Source organism: Lepisosteus oculatus, chromosome 2, assembly GCF_040954835.1.
Source record: "Lepisosteus oculatus isolate fLepOcu1 chromosome 2, fLepOcu1.hap2, whole genome shotgun sequence".
Taxonomy (NCBI): domain Eukaryota; kingdom Metazoa; phylum Chordata; class Actinopteri; order Semionotiformes; family Lepisosteidae; genus Lepisosteus; species Lepisosteus oculatus.
The window spans coordinates 67,354,251-67,372,773 of record NC_090697.1 but is presented as its reverse complement, the minus strand read 5'-3'; the positions used below and the strand labels follow the sequence as shown (position 1 = coordinate 67,372,773).

At 36.6% G+C, this 18,523-nt stretch overlaps 1 protein-coding gene across 1 annotated transcript in view; it reads right to left on the bottom strand.

The window, feature by feature from the left end:
• The window catches only part of LOC102692252 (lysyl oxidase homolog 2B), a 67,044-nt gene that overhangs the window by 23,363 nt on the left and 25,158 nt on the right, over nt 1-18,523 (bottom strand). Inside the window, exons 5-6 of the mRNA XM_006625566.3 lie at nt 3,431-3,642; nt 1,547-1,763 (exon numbers count right to left, since the gene is read on the bottom strand). Coding sequence (XP_006625629.2) covers nt 1,547-1,763; nt 3,431-3,642 — 429 coding nt within the window. The remainder of the gene's footprint in view (nt 1-1,546; nt 1,764-3,430; nt 3,643-18,523) is intronic.

Sequence of the window (18,523 nt, the reverse complement as noted above, 5' to 3'; positions counted from 1 at the left end):
TTGATTGGCAATTTTTTTCAAGTGTCCTTGCCTCTCCAAAGCTCTTCAAAAATTTCCAGACAATAACATTCCATGTAAAATGCAGTTTATAAAAACCAAGATGGTAGTAAGGAAGTACATCAAGAATGCTAAAGAAACCATGACCCTCACCTGGCTGGGACACTGGTTCATTACAGGGATTCCCCACCAATGCAGGTTCCTGCTTATAGAGATGGGTGGACTTGGCAACTGGAGTAAAGTGGGGTGTACTTTACTCAAGGTACAACAGCAGTGTCTGTAGAAGGGAACTGAACCCACAACTCTCCAGTCATGAGTCCAGAGACTTACCCATTATGCTTTATGCGTAGATACAGTATAACCCATATGATATTTAACATTGTGTAATGAAATAAAAAAACAAAACTTAGCAGGTGATACAGTAGCATGGTTTTAAAGATGAAAGGAAAAAACTTATCCCTAGGACATTAGACGGATTTTCAATCTTTTCACTTCACTTTACAGTTCTCGTTATGAGAAACCTTTCGATCTTATTAAAAACAGCAGATAACATAAAAATAACATATATAAGGCTCCCTTTTATTTTAACATCCCTTCTCATTTGTTTCAGAAGTTTCACTTTCTCAGACAGAATAATCAATGATCCAAGCAAACCTCAACTAATCTTAATCTCTGCACTGCAAAGATTCACCCAAGCACTGATTTTAATTTACAGTGTGTGCTCTAGCAATGACTCAGAATTTGCGGTGAAATCAAAGATCTGTGTCTTGAGCCCAGACTTGTACCAACCCTCCAATCGTAAAAAAAAACATTCAAAATGTAATACATGAAGGCTTCTGACAAACACGAGGGCTGTGTGGTATTTGTGAATGGTGAATGGGCTAACATTCTGGGCCCAGACCTTCACAAATTCACTCAAAAATAATTTCCATGCTTTGTCAGACCAAGCATAACAGCTATACAGTATATCACAATTCTGGTTACACTACTCTGAATGAATTGAGTCACTTTAAATTTTGGCAACATTTTATTTTAACAAACAAAACATTCTTTCTAAGGTAAAAGCTGATTTTTGAGAAAAATCACATTTTAAATAAGATGTAAAGGAGAGTCAGTGTCACGAACAGCATTCCTATGAGCACCTCTCACCGTCAACAACCGAGTACTAATTAATCAATTGTCATGCCTCATGCTCTTCCCTATTTATACCCTTTCACTCCACTCAGTCCCTGCTCACTATAGAGAATAACCCTTGGCTTTCTCTTGTGTGCATAAACTACTCTCGACCTGATTTCTGGCTACCCAACCTTGTTTCCTCCTGCTTCGACTTCGCCTCACTTCTCGTTTTGGATTTTGATACTCTAGACTTAACTCCTGTGCTACCCGACCTAGCTCTTCTACCTCGATTACGAAGTTTGCCTTTTGTCTTTGGGATTTGGACACCGATCAGGTCTAACCAGGTGCTCCTAATGTCATCCCTGACAGTCACAAATTGGTAATGCTGTTATGAACTTAAAAGCAAGTGTCTGTTACTGTGTGTGAAGCCTACCTCCTGTCTGAATGCCTTTCTGTAGCCTATCATGGTGCTAGGGGCGAACGCTCGGCCTGCGACACAGCTGACCACCACGGGCATTCCCTGCTGGCATGTGCTGTTCCCCTTCTCCACCATGGAATTGCCCATCTTACAGCTGGACAAGTGTGCCTCGTTCCCAGTACAGTTGACAGAGTAATCCCAGTAGGTGTGCTTCCGTTTCCTGGAAAACATCCTGAACACACACACACACACACACGCACGGACGCACACACAGAGACAGAGAGACAGAGAGAGAGAGAGATGTGAAACATTTCTTCCAAAACACTGTGCAATATAGATGCTAACATTACATACAGGCAGAACTGATTGTTAAAACAGAGCATCTACCAATAAGGTAAAGGTAACCTGATCTTTCCCGTCATCCATTTTATTTCTCAAAAGATCCTTTCTCTTAATGAATTACAAATAACCAGAGAATTTAGAAAGCAAGTTATTAATGTGAAATGTATTCTAATGCTATTTAGTTGTATTTATTCAAATTGAAGTGAGTTAAAGGAAAAGCACTGAAATATTCTTCTGTAACCTCATTCATTACACGAATTAAGTCTCTGTTAAGTTACTAAAACTGGATAAATGTTAGATGACAGTTACAGTTCATAAAACTTGCCAGTTTTCTGCCACCTCCGACAAAGCAAGCATCTTCTCTTCAATTGCTCAGAACATTTGAATGAGCAATACTGTATATCAATCAACTGTTTGATGTGCAAATTTTCTAATATTGCAGCCGTACTTGGAGTAGCATTTGGATGTTCTCAATTTTGAAAGAAAAAAACATCACTACTGGAATAGTCTCCTGGAACTGGTCTAATGCAATATCCAGTCTGAAGTCAAAGTAGCTTTGTACGAGCAAGAATTTTATTTAACAGATCTCAGGTTCTTGAACCCTTTTCAGGAAAATCTGTTTCATTCAGAGTTCTTCAGGCCTGCGTCTCCCTGAAGCCATTCCACTGTAGCTTCCAGATAATCTCAAATAATACAATTAAAGCTTCCTTCACATTTCTTTCAAAACTATGATGGTTCTGGTGATGATAATGAAGATGATAATTGTGATGAAGGCCAAACTTCAACCCTGTGGGGGACTGGGAAACAACAATCTAGAAAATCTTAAATCTTAAATCTTAATGTCCTTTGCCTGCTCCATTCTTCACATTGTTTTAACTCACACTGTGAGCCTCTCAATCTAACCTTTAAACAACAGACAGATTGCTAAACAAAGGGGACATTCAGTACAAACTGAACGGCGTCAGCTCTTTGTCAACTTATTACACGCTTCAGATATGGGTCTATATCCCAGTTACTTAAAGATCACGCCAATTGCAAACTCCTTTTAAGGTATGTATGTCCTTTTAAGGTATATATACAGTACATGTTCTTCTCCCTTCATCTTTCAATATACTTTTGCATCATTTTTATGGCAAGTTAGTCAACATGGATTTATTAAAGGTACATTTTATTTAACATGCTGGAGTTCTCTGAACTCGCAGCAACAGTTACATACTGTACAACTGGAGTTTACAGCATATGTATATTTAAACTTTCGGAAAGATTTGGATAAATATTCTCATAAAAGATTAATTTCTGTATTGCATGAAGCTGGCATTTAAGGTAATGCATGCCCTTGGATTAATAAGGGCTAATTGACAACAGAGTGCAAATAAGGGGTGTCAGATGTTGCTTTAATAAACAGCTGGGTGAGACCCTGGGTGAGATCACTTAACTCCTAACAACAAAATGACCTAGAAAGGTCAAGTGGCCTCATCTCATTGGTAACCTTTCTTACAGTATGTCCAATATGCCCTTTAAATCAGAATATCGGAGTGTGTGAAGTGTCCACCTTACTTGTAGACTCTGGCATTGTATTTTCTTTCGCCAGGGAACCCAAACATTCCACAGATAACCCTGCTGTTCATCTGAGTCCAGTCTTCATTGCAAATCTGTTTCCACTTCCCACCATCCTTCACCTCCACGTAGCCCTCTGTCACTGGGATGCGTTTGCGATAGGTGGCCAGGATTGCTCGGATTCGTACATCTTCCACTTGGATATTCAAGCTCTGGGGGGAGCAATAAAGCAAGAGATATGATTTTCCCTCACATAAAATTGACAGAATTACATGGGATTAATGACAGAACAAAATCACTGTGATTAACAGAGATGTGGCCTTGGAAAAGAATCTGGAAAAGCACCACACATTCAACTAGTCATACTGTACCTGTAGATCCTATAAACTCTGTACCTGTATATCTTGCCCTATAAACTGCTATCACCAGTACTGTCCTTTTTGAAACTCCAGAATACTTCATCACAAACTCTTTGTTTTTAACTGTTCATTCAAGTATTTATTTGTGCTCAATTTGTATTTACTTTTTTCTCGCAGTTTAAGGGTATTTTATGGCAATCTGCTTAATTTCTAAAAGTAGATCACTGTTTGGTGCTGTTTTGCCCCACTGCTTGACTTATTTTGTGCTGTTTTATTCTGTGTCCTGAAGTCTGTCAGACTGCTATCTGTTTAGTATTGCAGTATGTAACATATTTACATACATAGTGGTACTTTGTAATACTCCATGATATACATGATGCAATTTGATTATTAAAAATAGGAAAAGGCACCAAAAAACAAAAACAGAAAACAATAGCTAAAATTAAACTTAAATGTTGTAATTCTCAAGAAGGGTCAAACAAGGACAACATGTTATTTATTATTTTGATAGTAAAACTTTACTAATGTAACTTCCAAAATTCACTAGTGGTCTTGACTACAATAATTAGCGGTGAATGCTACATGCAAGTAGTAGAAAAACTTAATCAAAACTACATTCTGCATTTTAGCTACCACAGCAAATCTCCTTCTATCAGTTAAAGATCAACAGAACTCTAGGTAAAGTATAAGTTTCTGCCTGCAGAAAAAGTGTCTCTTCCAAAGGAATGTGAAAATATTAGATAACCTTGTATGGTCTCCCCTTCTTGGCCTCAGGCATTTTTCCTTCAAATTAAGTTTTATCAAAACTGAGACTTGCTTCATAATGTCACCATAAAAAAATTGGCTTCCAAGCCTCCCTAAGAAGCAGCTGGTAATCTTTTACATTCTTTCTGCATGTGTGATATAAAATCTTCACACAAAGCTATCAATTCTAAGCAAACTGCCTATCAGTTCCCCTTTATCATTGCCGAATATTATTACTCTGGAGATTTAACAAACTATGATTCAGCCTTTCCTTTTAAATATACGCTATTTATATTCTAGACTTTGGTCAATTGCTATATCCAATAAAAATAAAAAACCTTCCTTTCTTAAAAATACAAGCACAAAATACTATTCTGAACAAATTTGATTTAGCTCCATAAAGAAGGTCAAAAGCAAAGCAGGTGTTCAGTTTTAGAATTTAAGAGCTAAAGAGGTACACAGAAGGTAATTAACATTTTGGGTTATTTTTATTTTCCTGACTTTTGACTCACATATGGCTTGCTACAACATCTGTATTGGATATCAGTTTAATTACTGGATGTAGTGTTATTGGCCAACAATTTTTTCAAAGGGTTGCTGTAAGCTAAAAAAATGGACATTTAAATCCAGAAAAGGACATCTGAAACAGGTGTATTTAGGAATGAAACTGAAGATACCTTTTTAAACAACAAACAAGCTGAGAGTGTCTTGGACGATTTACAGAGCCACATTGTCGAAGATGAGACTCTGGAATTGTGAATCAGAACACATCAAAGCAAGGAACTGAACCACTTCCACTCACCCTTGCTATAATTGTTGTGCTATTACTATCCCATAGGTACTTCAAATAGTATTTGAATTAATTTCCTTTATTAATGGAGATACTGTACCTACAAAGTGAATTGAATTACTGTTATAACTGTTAAACGCAAACACATACACTTATTAAGAACCATAAGGATGGATGCAAAAGCATTTAATACTAAGAAATATCCAGAGGTTTTCATAAGCATGTGTACTGTAAATGTAGGAGTGCAAACAATTATCATATGCTTCATTTGGACTTCCAAAAATAATGAAATGTTCTTTGCATTTGTAAGCTGCTTGTCATCACATCACAAGGATCCAAAGCATTTTGTACATAGAAGGCGACCCACTGAAGTGTAGCACTCATTGCACACCAGCAGCCCCATTGCAGGATAGGACATAAAGTATGGAGAACAGAGAAATTACTTCACCGCTTGAATGCCCCAAGTAGAAATAAGTCAAGACTATGGAGTCAGCACTCCTACTCTTATGATGTGAGGTGTAAGATATTTAATGACTAAGTCGTCAAAACTACTTAGAGTTAATTTCCCACACAAAGGAGAGCAAAGTGTCCCCCATCACTGTAATGGAGCTCTGGTTTGGTCATTTTGTCCAGAGGCAAAACTGACACTGTTCTAATTAATGGTCTACTAACACCACATACTGTACAGCGCAACCTGGTTTTCCTTAGAGGTCTCCCATCAAAGTACATATCAGGCTCAACCTTGCCTAACTTCTAAGATCTGAAGAGTTTACAAGGTGATAAATAATTTGTCCCTTGTGCATTTATGTATGTTAATTGCTTACTGTAAAGTGGCTTTGATAATTGGCTTCTTACTGTACAGACAGTGAAGCTACTGTACTTGACGAGGCATAACTTTGAGGAAGGTATGAGTTCAAATGTTTCTTGATACCCAGTAGCAGATGAAAGATGAAACATTTTTTTACAAATCCTTTCTTTCTCCACACATATTGTATTGGTTAGGACTGGCTGATATCTTGAATACGTCTGGCAGTCTTCATCAGCATCTCCCTTGGAAGATATAAAGACACTGTACTGAAGAACAATTGACTTTCCAAAGGTAAAGCATGCCAAACAATCCTTTATTTGCAATTTTATGCCATTTTTATTTTGGAAAGATGTCACAATATGTAGAGTCTTGTGTAAAATTAGAGTAGTAGACATGTAGATTAGCGCTAAATTTGGTAAGCTAATCGGTGTTATTATTTTGTAGACAAAAAGTTTTCATTGCCAAGTTGTATCTTATACAGACAGCTGCATGGTATAATTTAAATGCTATATATATATATGTAACAACAGTGCAAACTGAAGGATTGCAGTACTCTACCAGATATTAACTCATAATGTGTAAGATGATCACAGACATGTGACACCACACTTTTGCATTGAGTACACTCCCTTCCTTTGATAGTATATTTTTGAAAGAAAACTATGCTCCAAAATATCGCTGTTACAGGACTAGACATACAAAATAACTATGTTTCAAGATGCTACCAAAAATACAGAACTTTATTCCTGTGATGTGGTCTTGAGTTCAACATGTACTCCAACCCTCAACAGAACACTTTGCAGATTTCTTTTTTTCATCCTAATAGAAAATGAGCCTCAGACAAACTAGGCAATATTTATTGATCTGAGCAAGACAACGTTTGTATAGAAGACTGAGACATTAGTGCTGAATGCTTAATTCTTGTAAAGAGCACTTTATAGGTTATCACTATTTTTGGTGTTATTATCATTAATAATATAAAGCTCAGATTAAACAAGACAATGATTCAGAGGGGAAAAACATATGAGAGTATTAAACTATTTTTATGAAAACTGCATATTTAATCCAAAATAAAGTATAAGCAAAAACGTTAATATTAATTTAAAAACCGCAAGTGCAGTTGGAAACGTATGTAAAGACATATTGGGCAGTTTAAGTACAGCTCTATCAGAGTGTAAATCTGAGTATATGGAAACGTTAACTGTAAATTTTTCCAATGTTAAGTCTTACCATAGGGTAAGCGATATAAAAATCAACTGAAGCAAATTACAATGGAGAACATCACTGGCTTATCTTTTCTGGACCTTTGTGAACTATTGCATTCACTATGGTATCTTTGGAGAATCTTAAATGTAGCATGGTTTTATTTCCTGAGTTAACAGAGCTGACAGTTCTTTACATGACAAGGACAAGATTACACAATGTTAGGGTGCAAGACTGATTTTTCTCCAAACTCCCCTCGAGGCTGCTGTTTCTTTGAAGTATCCATAAGATTTTTTGTGAGCAGGCAGATAAAACATGCAACCGGGATTTGAATTTGTGTTACTGAGGAGTCTCTTGCTAAAACATGAACATTAATTTGACTTTTGTTTTGGTCATTTCATTTCTGTCCCAGTTTTATTGATTATGTGGGTCTATTTAGATCAGAAGTCTTCTTTTCAATGTGGGAAAAAATCGCAGTTTTACCATATACCATATACCAAATTCAAGGAAACAACAATGATGTACTTAACTTTTTATTCTCACTGGGATGTTACTAGTAGCCCTTGAGCCAAGTACGTTGTTAAGGTTGCTTCTGTTAAAAGCAAGTTACTTTGGATAAAAGCATCAGATAAACACATTTCGATTTAAAAACATCCAATGATCCCAGTTAGCTGTTTCAGCAAAGGGCCAACTTATGCTGAGAAATCTAACAGGCAAGCAGCATTTCACTCAAACTGGAGTGGACTCTGTGTACTGTTCTAAGGAAAACCACTCTGCCAGGAAAAATTAGCATATTAACAGTGAAGACAGACCAAATGCAGCCATACCTCATAGCCTTTTAAGATGATAACACTTTAATAAGCTGTGAAAGCCTCATTCTCTCCCTGACACTGTTGGGCTTGACAAAGTTGACCTTAGCTCACAGACTGATCCCTCTACGCACCGATTCTCTGAGTCTCCTGTTAAGACTTCTGAGACCAAGCCCACATTCCTCCCGTGCATGACAGCACAAGCCACAGTGGTGGAGAGCAGCTCACAGTGTCAGCTTTGAACTCCTTCTCTTGGGAGAGAAAGGAGCTGGAGTGAGCACTTGGGCTTCACGTGTTTGAAGGGAGCTTCAGTCAGGCTTTCCCACCAAAACCTTTCCATGAGTCCTGTAAAATGACTGGATAAGCTGGAGGATGTTTTTTTGCCGTGACCTCAGAGCTGTGGAATGTACAGCACCCACCACACCAAAACATCTGAACGGCACAGAGAAGCCTTGACTTTCTTAACAAGAAATGACCACAATAACCGAAATGAAGGGGGAGGAAGTAGTCTTAACTGAAATCAGTTGCACAACATGATTTTCTCCTGATCAGTTTTCACTAGACAAACAGGGCACGGATCTAGCGTGAAGAAAGGAAAGGCAGATGAGATATTATAGTCTAAAAGCTATCAGACTGACATTTTTGTTTACTTTCAGATAAATAAAGATTAATTAAAATAAATTAAATAAGATCACTTTATTGGCCATATACAATTTATTGCATTAGGAATTTGTCTTTTCGCTGACCCCAGCTTGCTCTCCATGAGACACACAGACAGGGAGAGAAGCTTGGGGTTAGAGCGCAGGGTCAGCCATTTATACAGCACCCCTGGAGCAGCTGGGGTTAAGGGCCTTGCTCAAGGGCTCAATGGAGTAGGAGTCCACTGCCAGCCACAGGATTTGAACTGGCAACCTTCTAGCCACAGGTGCAGATCCTTAGCCATAGTGCCACCACTCCGCCAATAAAGACAGACGTGGAAAAAATGTCTGATTTCAGCATTAGTGCTTATACAGTACTACCTAAGTGTTTCCTACCCATGGTCCTGGAGGACCACTGTAGCAAGTTTTCATTCCACCTGTACTCACCCCAGTGTTAGAAACCCCTGGTCTAACCTTTGTCCTATAAATGTAGGTGCATTACTCATTCCAGCGACATTTCTGTGTATCTGAAAATATTCTGACTTCTTAGATTTTAATTAATAATAATTATGATTGACTCTTCCCTCGCTCACGATTGTCTTGTTCACTGTTGAATGGTACTGCACCTTAATGTATTGAGAAGTGTATTGCTTTGTATTCTGCAGTTTGTTAGAGAACTCTCCTAATTACTCTACGCAATTTAATTCCAGTTAACTATGAGTACTTAATGTTCTAGTGTGATGTTTCTCAATCCTGGTCCCAGGGGACCCCTGTGTCTGCTGGTTTTTGTTTGTGTTAAATTCTTCAATGCAGGATAATTGCTTTCAAGTGTCAATTCAAGGCATGCTTTATAAATTATATTTATAAATCAACATAATCTATTAAGAGATGTTTAGAGGGAAAGTTGGGGGAATACTTTTGATAAGCAATTTGAGGACAGAAATCATATGTTCTAAATGTTGAAGGTGCTAGAAATAATATGCTTTACAGGTATTTCTGAAACCAAGTGCACAAAATAAATCAACCAGATTACTTAAAGGTGTAAATTAGCACCAGTGATTAGAGCTCAGCTGAAAACTAGCAGAAACAGCTAGCAAAAACTAGCAGAAACAGAGGTCCCAAAAGATATTGACAATTAACCACTGTTTAAATATACTTTATACCAAGCACAATACAACAATAATAACAAGAACTGTGTGAAAAGAAAAACTGATCAGTGCCAGACAAACAGGACCAAACCCCAGTAATATGATCACCCTTTGTAAGATTTGAAATACTGTGCAATTTTAGATTCCATGCCTAAGCTGTTTAAGGTTCTACATGTTTCTCAAACAGTAGACGAATGCATTAATAACATCATCCCCACTCATTTAATCCTTTATTTATCAAACAGTTCCACCGAGAACACCTTTTCAAATCAAATCATTTTCAAATTTCAATGCCTAAATAATATTACTTATGATAATAATCTGCAAAGCAAGGCATGTACAGGAGCAATTTTCGTAAAGTACTTTTGTCAGGGGTACTAAAGCAGCATCCCAATCAGGACGTGAACCAGTGTCCATCCTGTTCACAGCCAGAGATCTAAACATCACCTCATACTTCAGCCTTAATTTAATTAAGACATAAAAAACACACTTCTAATGTATATTATATGTCATTATATGTCAGAACCCTTTAGCTGGACATTCTCTATAAAATGTGCAAATTTGCCTTCAGAAATTGGTCATAGCATGAAACTTTTTTCAATACTATACAACAGAAGCAAACAAGACTCCCTTTGCAGTCTGATCCATTTCAAATTTTAAGATTAAAGAGCTGCAGGCTCTTTTCCAATGTGTATGTAACCTCATGTCTGTTTATCATGTTTGACTAACAAACATGATGGTGCTGGTTTACACTCAAGAACTTTCAGCTGGTAAATCCTGAAATGATTCAAACTACGGGGCAAATGGAATGTCATTAGTATCCCAGCTGTATTTATAAGTATATGGAGCACACCAGAGAAAGACAGTAAAACCAAAGCAGGCAAATAAGCAAACCTCCAGCATTCCCTCATGGCAATAAAATTCTAACCAGTCCGGCATACTAGTAGGGCCAAGCATATAATCCACGAGTATAGCACGCGTGACATCACTTTCGGTTACACCACTTCATAATCCTCTCTGGATGGGAGTTATTAGTGGAAAAGTACGAACCAAGAGTAGCTCTCTGATTTGGCAGCCAATGACCAGCCAAGCCAACGACAAGATTAATGGGAAAAACTGCTAACATCTGAAAATAAAAATTCGCATAATATTCACAATGCTCCAGCACTGAGAAAGGCTGATTTCTTACCAGAATGATAAGTTATATAATTTCTTCCTTATTTATATTGGCTGTTTCAAATACTTTTTTTTTCTTCTTCAACTTTAAAAGTAAAAAAGTGCAAAAAAAAGCCATCTTACCACAGTATGTTATACTTAGAATACAATAGTACATTGTTGAATACCTAAGTAAATATTTTTGGTTGACAAGTTTAACCAGGATATACCACATATTTTGCCATGAATCATTTACCAGTGTGAATCGTGGTATGCAGTATATATCATCATTTGTACCATAATACTTTATTTATTACTGTATTTATCATGGTTCATGTGCCATGTGAAAAAGATCTGTTTTATCAAAGGATTTACCTAGATTTATAACAATTGTTTTACCTGAGATATTTTATAAACAATGTCAGTCATTCTCCAGCTGGATTGTTTTGATGGCAATTGTATATAAGAAGCCTATTTTCCTTAAAATCATTAAATAAACTAAACTTTGAATATATGGTAGACCCCATCAATATATTTTTCTCTTAAGCAAACATTGTAGCACATGAAAAAAACAGCAAGCTACAGTACTTCCAATGTATTTGTGTCTGCTGGCAACCAGCAATTGGTCTAAAACTCTAACACCTAAAACACCTAAATGCTGCACAGTGCTTAGAGACCCACTAATGAGGCTCTGTCACCTCTTTCTGCATAGATTGTTTCTTAGGATACACACTTAGGATACACTTCTATAAGAACACAAATCAAACCCTCACATCAGCTTGCTGTGGAAGCCAATCTATACAAAAGTTAACAATTGCACCCCTGAACACCAAAGAGGTAACACAGCATGTGTTTTCCATGTTCTCCAGAACACTGTGGTAACAAACTAATAAGAAGGCAGCAATTAAAAAAGACAAATATTTACAATAATTTCCAAAAACTATACGAGACCATTTTTTACACATATTTACAAATCTGGAAGTACTGCGTTTTACAGACTTCTAAAAACATTACTCCACACTGCAGCTGAGGCAAAAATACTATATGAGAAAAAGAGGGAACCTGTTCCCACTTAATTTAATAAAGAAAATAAAATATTTACTAAACAAAGTTTTACAAATAAATGCATCAATAAACATGTGCAGGATTTCTCTAGCCTGGTGGATACCACTAGAAGGAAATCAGTATTTCAATTATAAGTCAACAGTCCATTCTGTTAATTCTAAAGTTAATTCTAAAGTCTGCCTTTTCAATGTTCAAGGTAATCGGAAGTTCTGTAGTCAAGTCTATAAAGGAGGTGCCCTCTACTAGTTCTGAATTTTCTCCTGCAATACTGTCTCTTATTTTCATATTTTCCAAATAAAGACCAAAGTAAGGAAAAATCAGATCGAAAAAAGACATATAGGGGACCATTTTTCATGACTTTCCTTGAGATTCATATTAAACTACTTTGCTTATATTTTCCAATAGTTTTCATTACTTCCACTCCTCTTTTTCATACTGATCATGCTATGATTTCCATTCTAAAAGCCTTTAAGTGCTGTGAAACACAATCCTTAAGGAAGAATTCAGTATAGAAAAATCATCATCTTTCATCATAGTTCAGAATGCAAAGGTGCATCTGTGAGAAAATCTCTGGGCGGATGCATGGTTAAATGAAAGCAAGTTATAAAAAAGTGTAAAAAAAACATACACATTCACCACAGCAAACTTACATAATGTATGATACAGCAAGTCTGTTCTCAATTATAACTACCCTTCACACATACTGAATTAAGGTAGCCACAAGCAACTGTCTTATCAACACTTATTCTGTCAGGACTTTGTTTTGGGTTACCAAAGGCAGCAAAGCCTGGGGTTTAATCCACATTTTCTAAATTGAACACAGACATGCACTGACAGGATAGTGAACACTAATGCATTAAAGATCTTTATTGGATTCAGAAGTCAGGTCTTTACAGATAATGCAGGCAGTGTTTCACTAAACAGCAGCTTCATTAGAAAACCAGTAGGTAATATGGTATTTGATTTAGCTATTTCACACTTTGTGACTTCACAAGGGACAAGATGTCTTTAACTGTGTTAGTGCATGCATATACAGTAAGGTTTGTACTGTAAGGTCTTCCCATCCATCATTTAAATTACATTTTGTACTTTTTGCTTGTTAGACTCTTTCTCCCTCTACAAATGCAAGCTTCTTTGGTAGTTTTGAGATTTTATTTGGGGCTTATATATGACAGACTCCAGTTAAAAAGAGCAAATACAGTACCAAAGGCACACTATATTAGGCTTTATGATCTGTAACAGAAACTAATCCAACTTTCCAAGTTAAAACAAAAACCTGGAGTGATTTTGGCTAACCGAAAACTGGATTACTGGACTTCTAGACTGTATGATTGCAGATTGTATATGATCATAGAAGTATTCCCAGATGTCTGGGGATGACAGAGTACTTCTGTTTTTGGCTCACTTGTTAAAATCAGTGAGCTTTCCATTTCCAAACTGCCACACATTATGCCCTGCTATACAGATTCAAAAACAACTAGCCCAACACTAGCTCTAGTGAAAATATTATTAAGCACAAAAGAATCCCTGGAAAGCCACAGCTCATCCCAGCAAGCAACAGGCACAAGGCAGGACCACCCTGGACAGAACACCAGTCCATCACAGGGCACACACAGACAGACACACACACACTCTCATCAGGGCCAATTTTCCCAGAAGACAATTATCTTACTCATATGACTTTGGACTGTGGAAGGAAACTGGAGCCCCCAGACATAACTCATACAGACACAGGGAGAGCATACAAACTCCATGCAGAGAGCACCTCAGGACTTGACCCAAGGGCCCCAGCTCCGCAAGGCAGCAATGCTTACCACTCTGCCATCATGCCACCCCAAGAGACAAGTAATATGTCTTTGTGGTGGTGGAGGGGAGTCCCCAATACCCGTGAAGCGCTTTGAATGGACTGTCCAGAAAAGCACTATATAAGTGTAAGCAATTATTATTATAATAATATCTATATTTACTGAACAGTAAGTGAACATTGACAGACATCTAAACAGTCAAAAGCTAGTGTTCACAGTTTTTCGTTTTATTGCTCACATGATGTAAAGGTTTATAATGGAAAAATAAAAAAATCTTGCAATGTTTAGTGGGGTAATGGGGACTAGGTAAACCCTACAGGAAAAATGTACAGTAGTCAATGAACTCTATCCCGAATGTCTTTAGAAAATGGTTGGAAACTGGAGCACCCCAGAAAAAAACCCAGGAGAAAACCAAAAACCAGGAGTTGAAAACTCCACAGGGACAGACACTCAAGACTTCCAAACACGAGACAGTTAAGGAAGAAACCCTAAATACCACACAACCATACTAGTAATTTTCATATTTTTTCATAGTTTATAATGTCACATTGAAAATTAGTTTATAGGAGAAGTGGTTTCTGATGGAAATGTCCTATCGAAATTTTAGTATTTAAGTCAATAATCAAGCAGAATGTTATCATTCATCAAATTTCACCAAATTCATGTGCAAGTGCATGTTTTATTCTGTGTTAATGAAAACAAAAATACATGTAAAGGGTATGCATATAGTACAAGCACTTTGAATCAAATTGCTATAAACTGTAAAGGACTGACATACAGTGAAACATTCATAGTATAGAAAGTATGAGTTATAATGCAGCACTTTGCACTTTGAATCAAATTGCTATAAACTGTAAAGGACTGACATACAGTGAAACATTCATAGTATAGAAAGTATGAGTTATAATGCAGCAAGTTATTAAGCTGCACTCATAAGTCATCTCTATAATTTGTTCTTCTTTGTACTTTGGTTCTGAAAACAAACATCTTCATAGCACTGCAGATTTAGTACATTTAGAATTGTGTCATTTTTACACATAATACACTTCTGTTGTCAGATACTAGGATCTGGAATAGCAATTCCACTATGAGACAACCACATGAAAAAACAGGGATGATAGTTTAGGTATCTATTCAGATCAGCCAAGAGCATTATTGAGTATGTATCTCACCCCCTCTATTGTGAATTTACACCCATCTGGGAGACACCTCTGTGTCCCCAGGTGTAAAAGTAATGGTCTCAGAACATCTTTCATCCCCACCATAATCTCTTTCAAACGATGTATAGTAATTGCCTTCTCTCCTATAACACATTAGTACTGTCTTAATTAATGTATTAGACTGTGCCATGAAACAAATTTACCCCAGAGGATAATAAAGTAGAATTCAATTGAATCTATTCTAATACTTTCTCAAACAAATGAATGTATAACAAAATGTTCTTGATAAAGTGAATATTAAAAATATTCAATCTAGTATGGTATTTCAGTTCATTTTCAGTTCATTATATTTGTATTACACTAGAGAGTATCAGGAACAGGAATTCTATGTGACATGCAGATAATGTTGACTTTAAGCACCAAAGAGCGGTAAACAGGCATATTCCACCACTCCTTGTTCAGTATTTTATTTCTTTATGAAAAAATAAAAACACATTTAAAAACAAACATAAAAAGCTATATCTGTACAGTGGTGGTAAAAGTTTTATTAATGTGGCGCCAAGTTATAAATACCCTTTCAGTAAACAGAAATAGGGCATCTTTGCTATTTGCTTCCTGTAGAGTCTGGAAAGACATAGGTTTACAATATAATTCCAAAATAGAATTAAATAATTGCTATTAGTAGAGAAATATATACATCTGTGTTTAACTGTTACTATAGTTATTAATGATGACTTCTGCACTTGTTTAATGATTGCATGGCTTCAATTATTTTCCAAATATGATAAAATTCTTTATAATCGTGGCACTTAATGCAAAGCAATGACAGAGAATGAGGAAAGCCCTCAGTCATTTTCCATCCACACTGGCAAAATCCCCCTGTAACAACAACATGCGGTTTGGGAGTGAAAATAGTTAAGCTAATAATGTACTCCAGAGAGCTGTAAAGCTAAACTTTGCTCACCCACCAAATTCCTTCGCTAGAAGAAACGTTCAATTCTGCGTTTTCCATTGGCTCAGCAGCCAGCTGGGGAGATCTTGTGTAACATTTAATGAACAATCTGTTTTTTTTAAGAATTCAGCATGAACGTGAGGCAAACCTTGTCTCACCAGTGACTCATGCAGTATATCACAGCCCCTTTAAGATGATTTTTCCCCTAGCTACCAGACATGCTTTATTCCTCTTCTAAACATTCTGGCTTTACAGTTCACGTTCTGGCTGCACGTGAGACTTCTGAGGAAGAGTCTGCTGCAGACGTAACATCTGCGCCGTTCTTTTCCTCTCCAAAGGGAAAAGATTGCGACTGCATAGGAGACAAACCTGCAGCTGTAAAACCTATTATAATACGGACAGCTCTCAAAGGGGCAGAGGTACAAGATGAGCCGACAAACCCCCTCACCAACGCACACTAAAACGAATTCCAGAAGGACCTACAGGAGCAAGTGGTAACACACTTAAACATTTCAGCGGAAATGTCAAGCATAACCATTTTGTGATCTAAGTATTCACACCGTGCAACGAACAATTAAAGTTATTCAGGCTATACCCTGAAATGTCAAGAAATTCACTGTATATACTTTCTTAATTTTCAGTAGATGTCTTTGCAAGTTTCATTGCAAGGACTGATAGGTTTATTTCACAGCAACTGTGTTACTGAGAGAATTGTATTACTATGGGAGGGCCTGAATGTTACAATTGAGGCAAGGAGATTTAACTTCACTCTTGCCATTTTCCCTTCACTCAGACTATGATTTCATTATATGATTGAAGTCTCATGGAAAGAGAACTTTATCAGCATAACACAGGCTTATTGCTTTAGCTTTCTGTGGAACACTGCCTTTTCCTCCACATTCACACTTTTCGGAAGCCTTTTTGTTTATTGACAGTGATTTTCAAAACATTTTTAGCTTCCTGAGGAAACGATACTCTCAATCTGTGAAAGAAACTACAGTATTAATGTGAAAATCTGCAATTTATGGAAGAAAAGGAAGAATGTACTATTCCTCCTCTGTAAACATAGCTTAGGAAAGTGAACGCAGTTTATTTGTTGTTAGAAAGGTTGGAGCATGTATTTCCACAGGCGTAAAAACCTTTTAATTTGGTTTTCAAATTTGTATGGCAATTAAAGAAACATGCAGTCAGGCAAAATGCCTGCTTTTATATTCTTTTATTATTGCCTTGTCTGTTTTACTACATTTTACCATGCACAGTACATCACAATTCTCATCTTAACCTTTCTCAGAAATCGTCAGTTCCTCAAAAGATAATATCATCTTTGCCAATGTACAGTTTTATATTTATACAGTATGATGCCACTTGGTTAACAGAACACACTTAAAAATAGGAAGCCGTCTTTATTGTTGCACAGGAACCTTACATTTTAATTAAGATGCAGGTAGGTTCAGGCAAAATTACTCTGCTAAAATGTTTTACAAGCAGAAGCACTGTGGATTTCATGTCAGGTTTTCAAAGAGGGAACCCCACTGGTAATCTCACTGTGAACCAGGTGGATACAGGTCTACATAAGTACTATACAATTATTCCTACGATATGAAGTGAACTGATAAAACAGAAGATACTGAGGAAACTATTGGAAAGTGGAAAACTGGGTAACTGGTAGAATGCAAATAGGACTACAAAGAATAGAATCAAAGAAAATGGAGACATCTGTATACAGTAATTAGAATCGTAAAAACCCATATAATTAACTGGGTTGTGTTTTCTGGGTAGGAGTTATGACAGCACAGTATATAGCAACTAACAGAGAAGAACAGCTGCAGGATTCTTTGACTCATTGGCAATCCATTGGTCAAGATAAAAAATATATTTGCAGAATAGGAAAGGAAAACAGCACACTGTATTTTCAGGTTTTACATGTTGGTTCTACTCAAATGAAAAAAAAATTCCAGTAAATTTCACTTGTTTATATAATCATAATAATGTGACGTGAAATAATCATATAATGCGACAACTTTTTAACTGTACTATAAGTGTAGTAGAACCTTACACGATTGTTGCCCACAATTCAGATAGAGTAAAGAAAAATATAGAATAATTCTTGACTTTAATAATGCCGACTTTCATTATCATAGTTCCATACTGTATTCGGTAAAAAATTATGTGCTACATCATAAACACAGCAGAATCATGAAGATGTCCATTTAACAAGATTTTTTTGGGGGAAAGGCTCAGCCCTTCCTGCTGTTATCAATAATTCCCATCTGACCTTACCTTTCAATTGGTATAATCTCACAAATTCAGCAAATGGCACAGTATTACAGTATATTAGGCACTTCTTAAACCTACTGTAGCAAAAGCTGAGAAATATATGACATGAACCTGAAAAAGTGAAATGTAATGAAAAAATATGTGACTATTTCACAATATCATGGGAACAGACACATAATT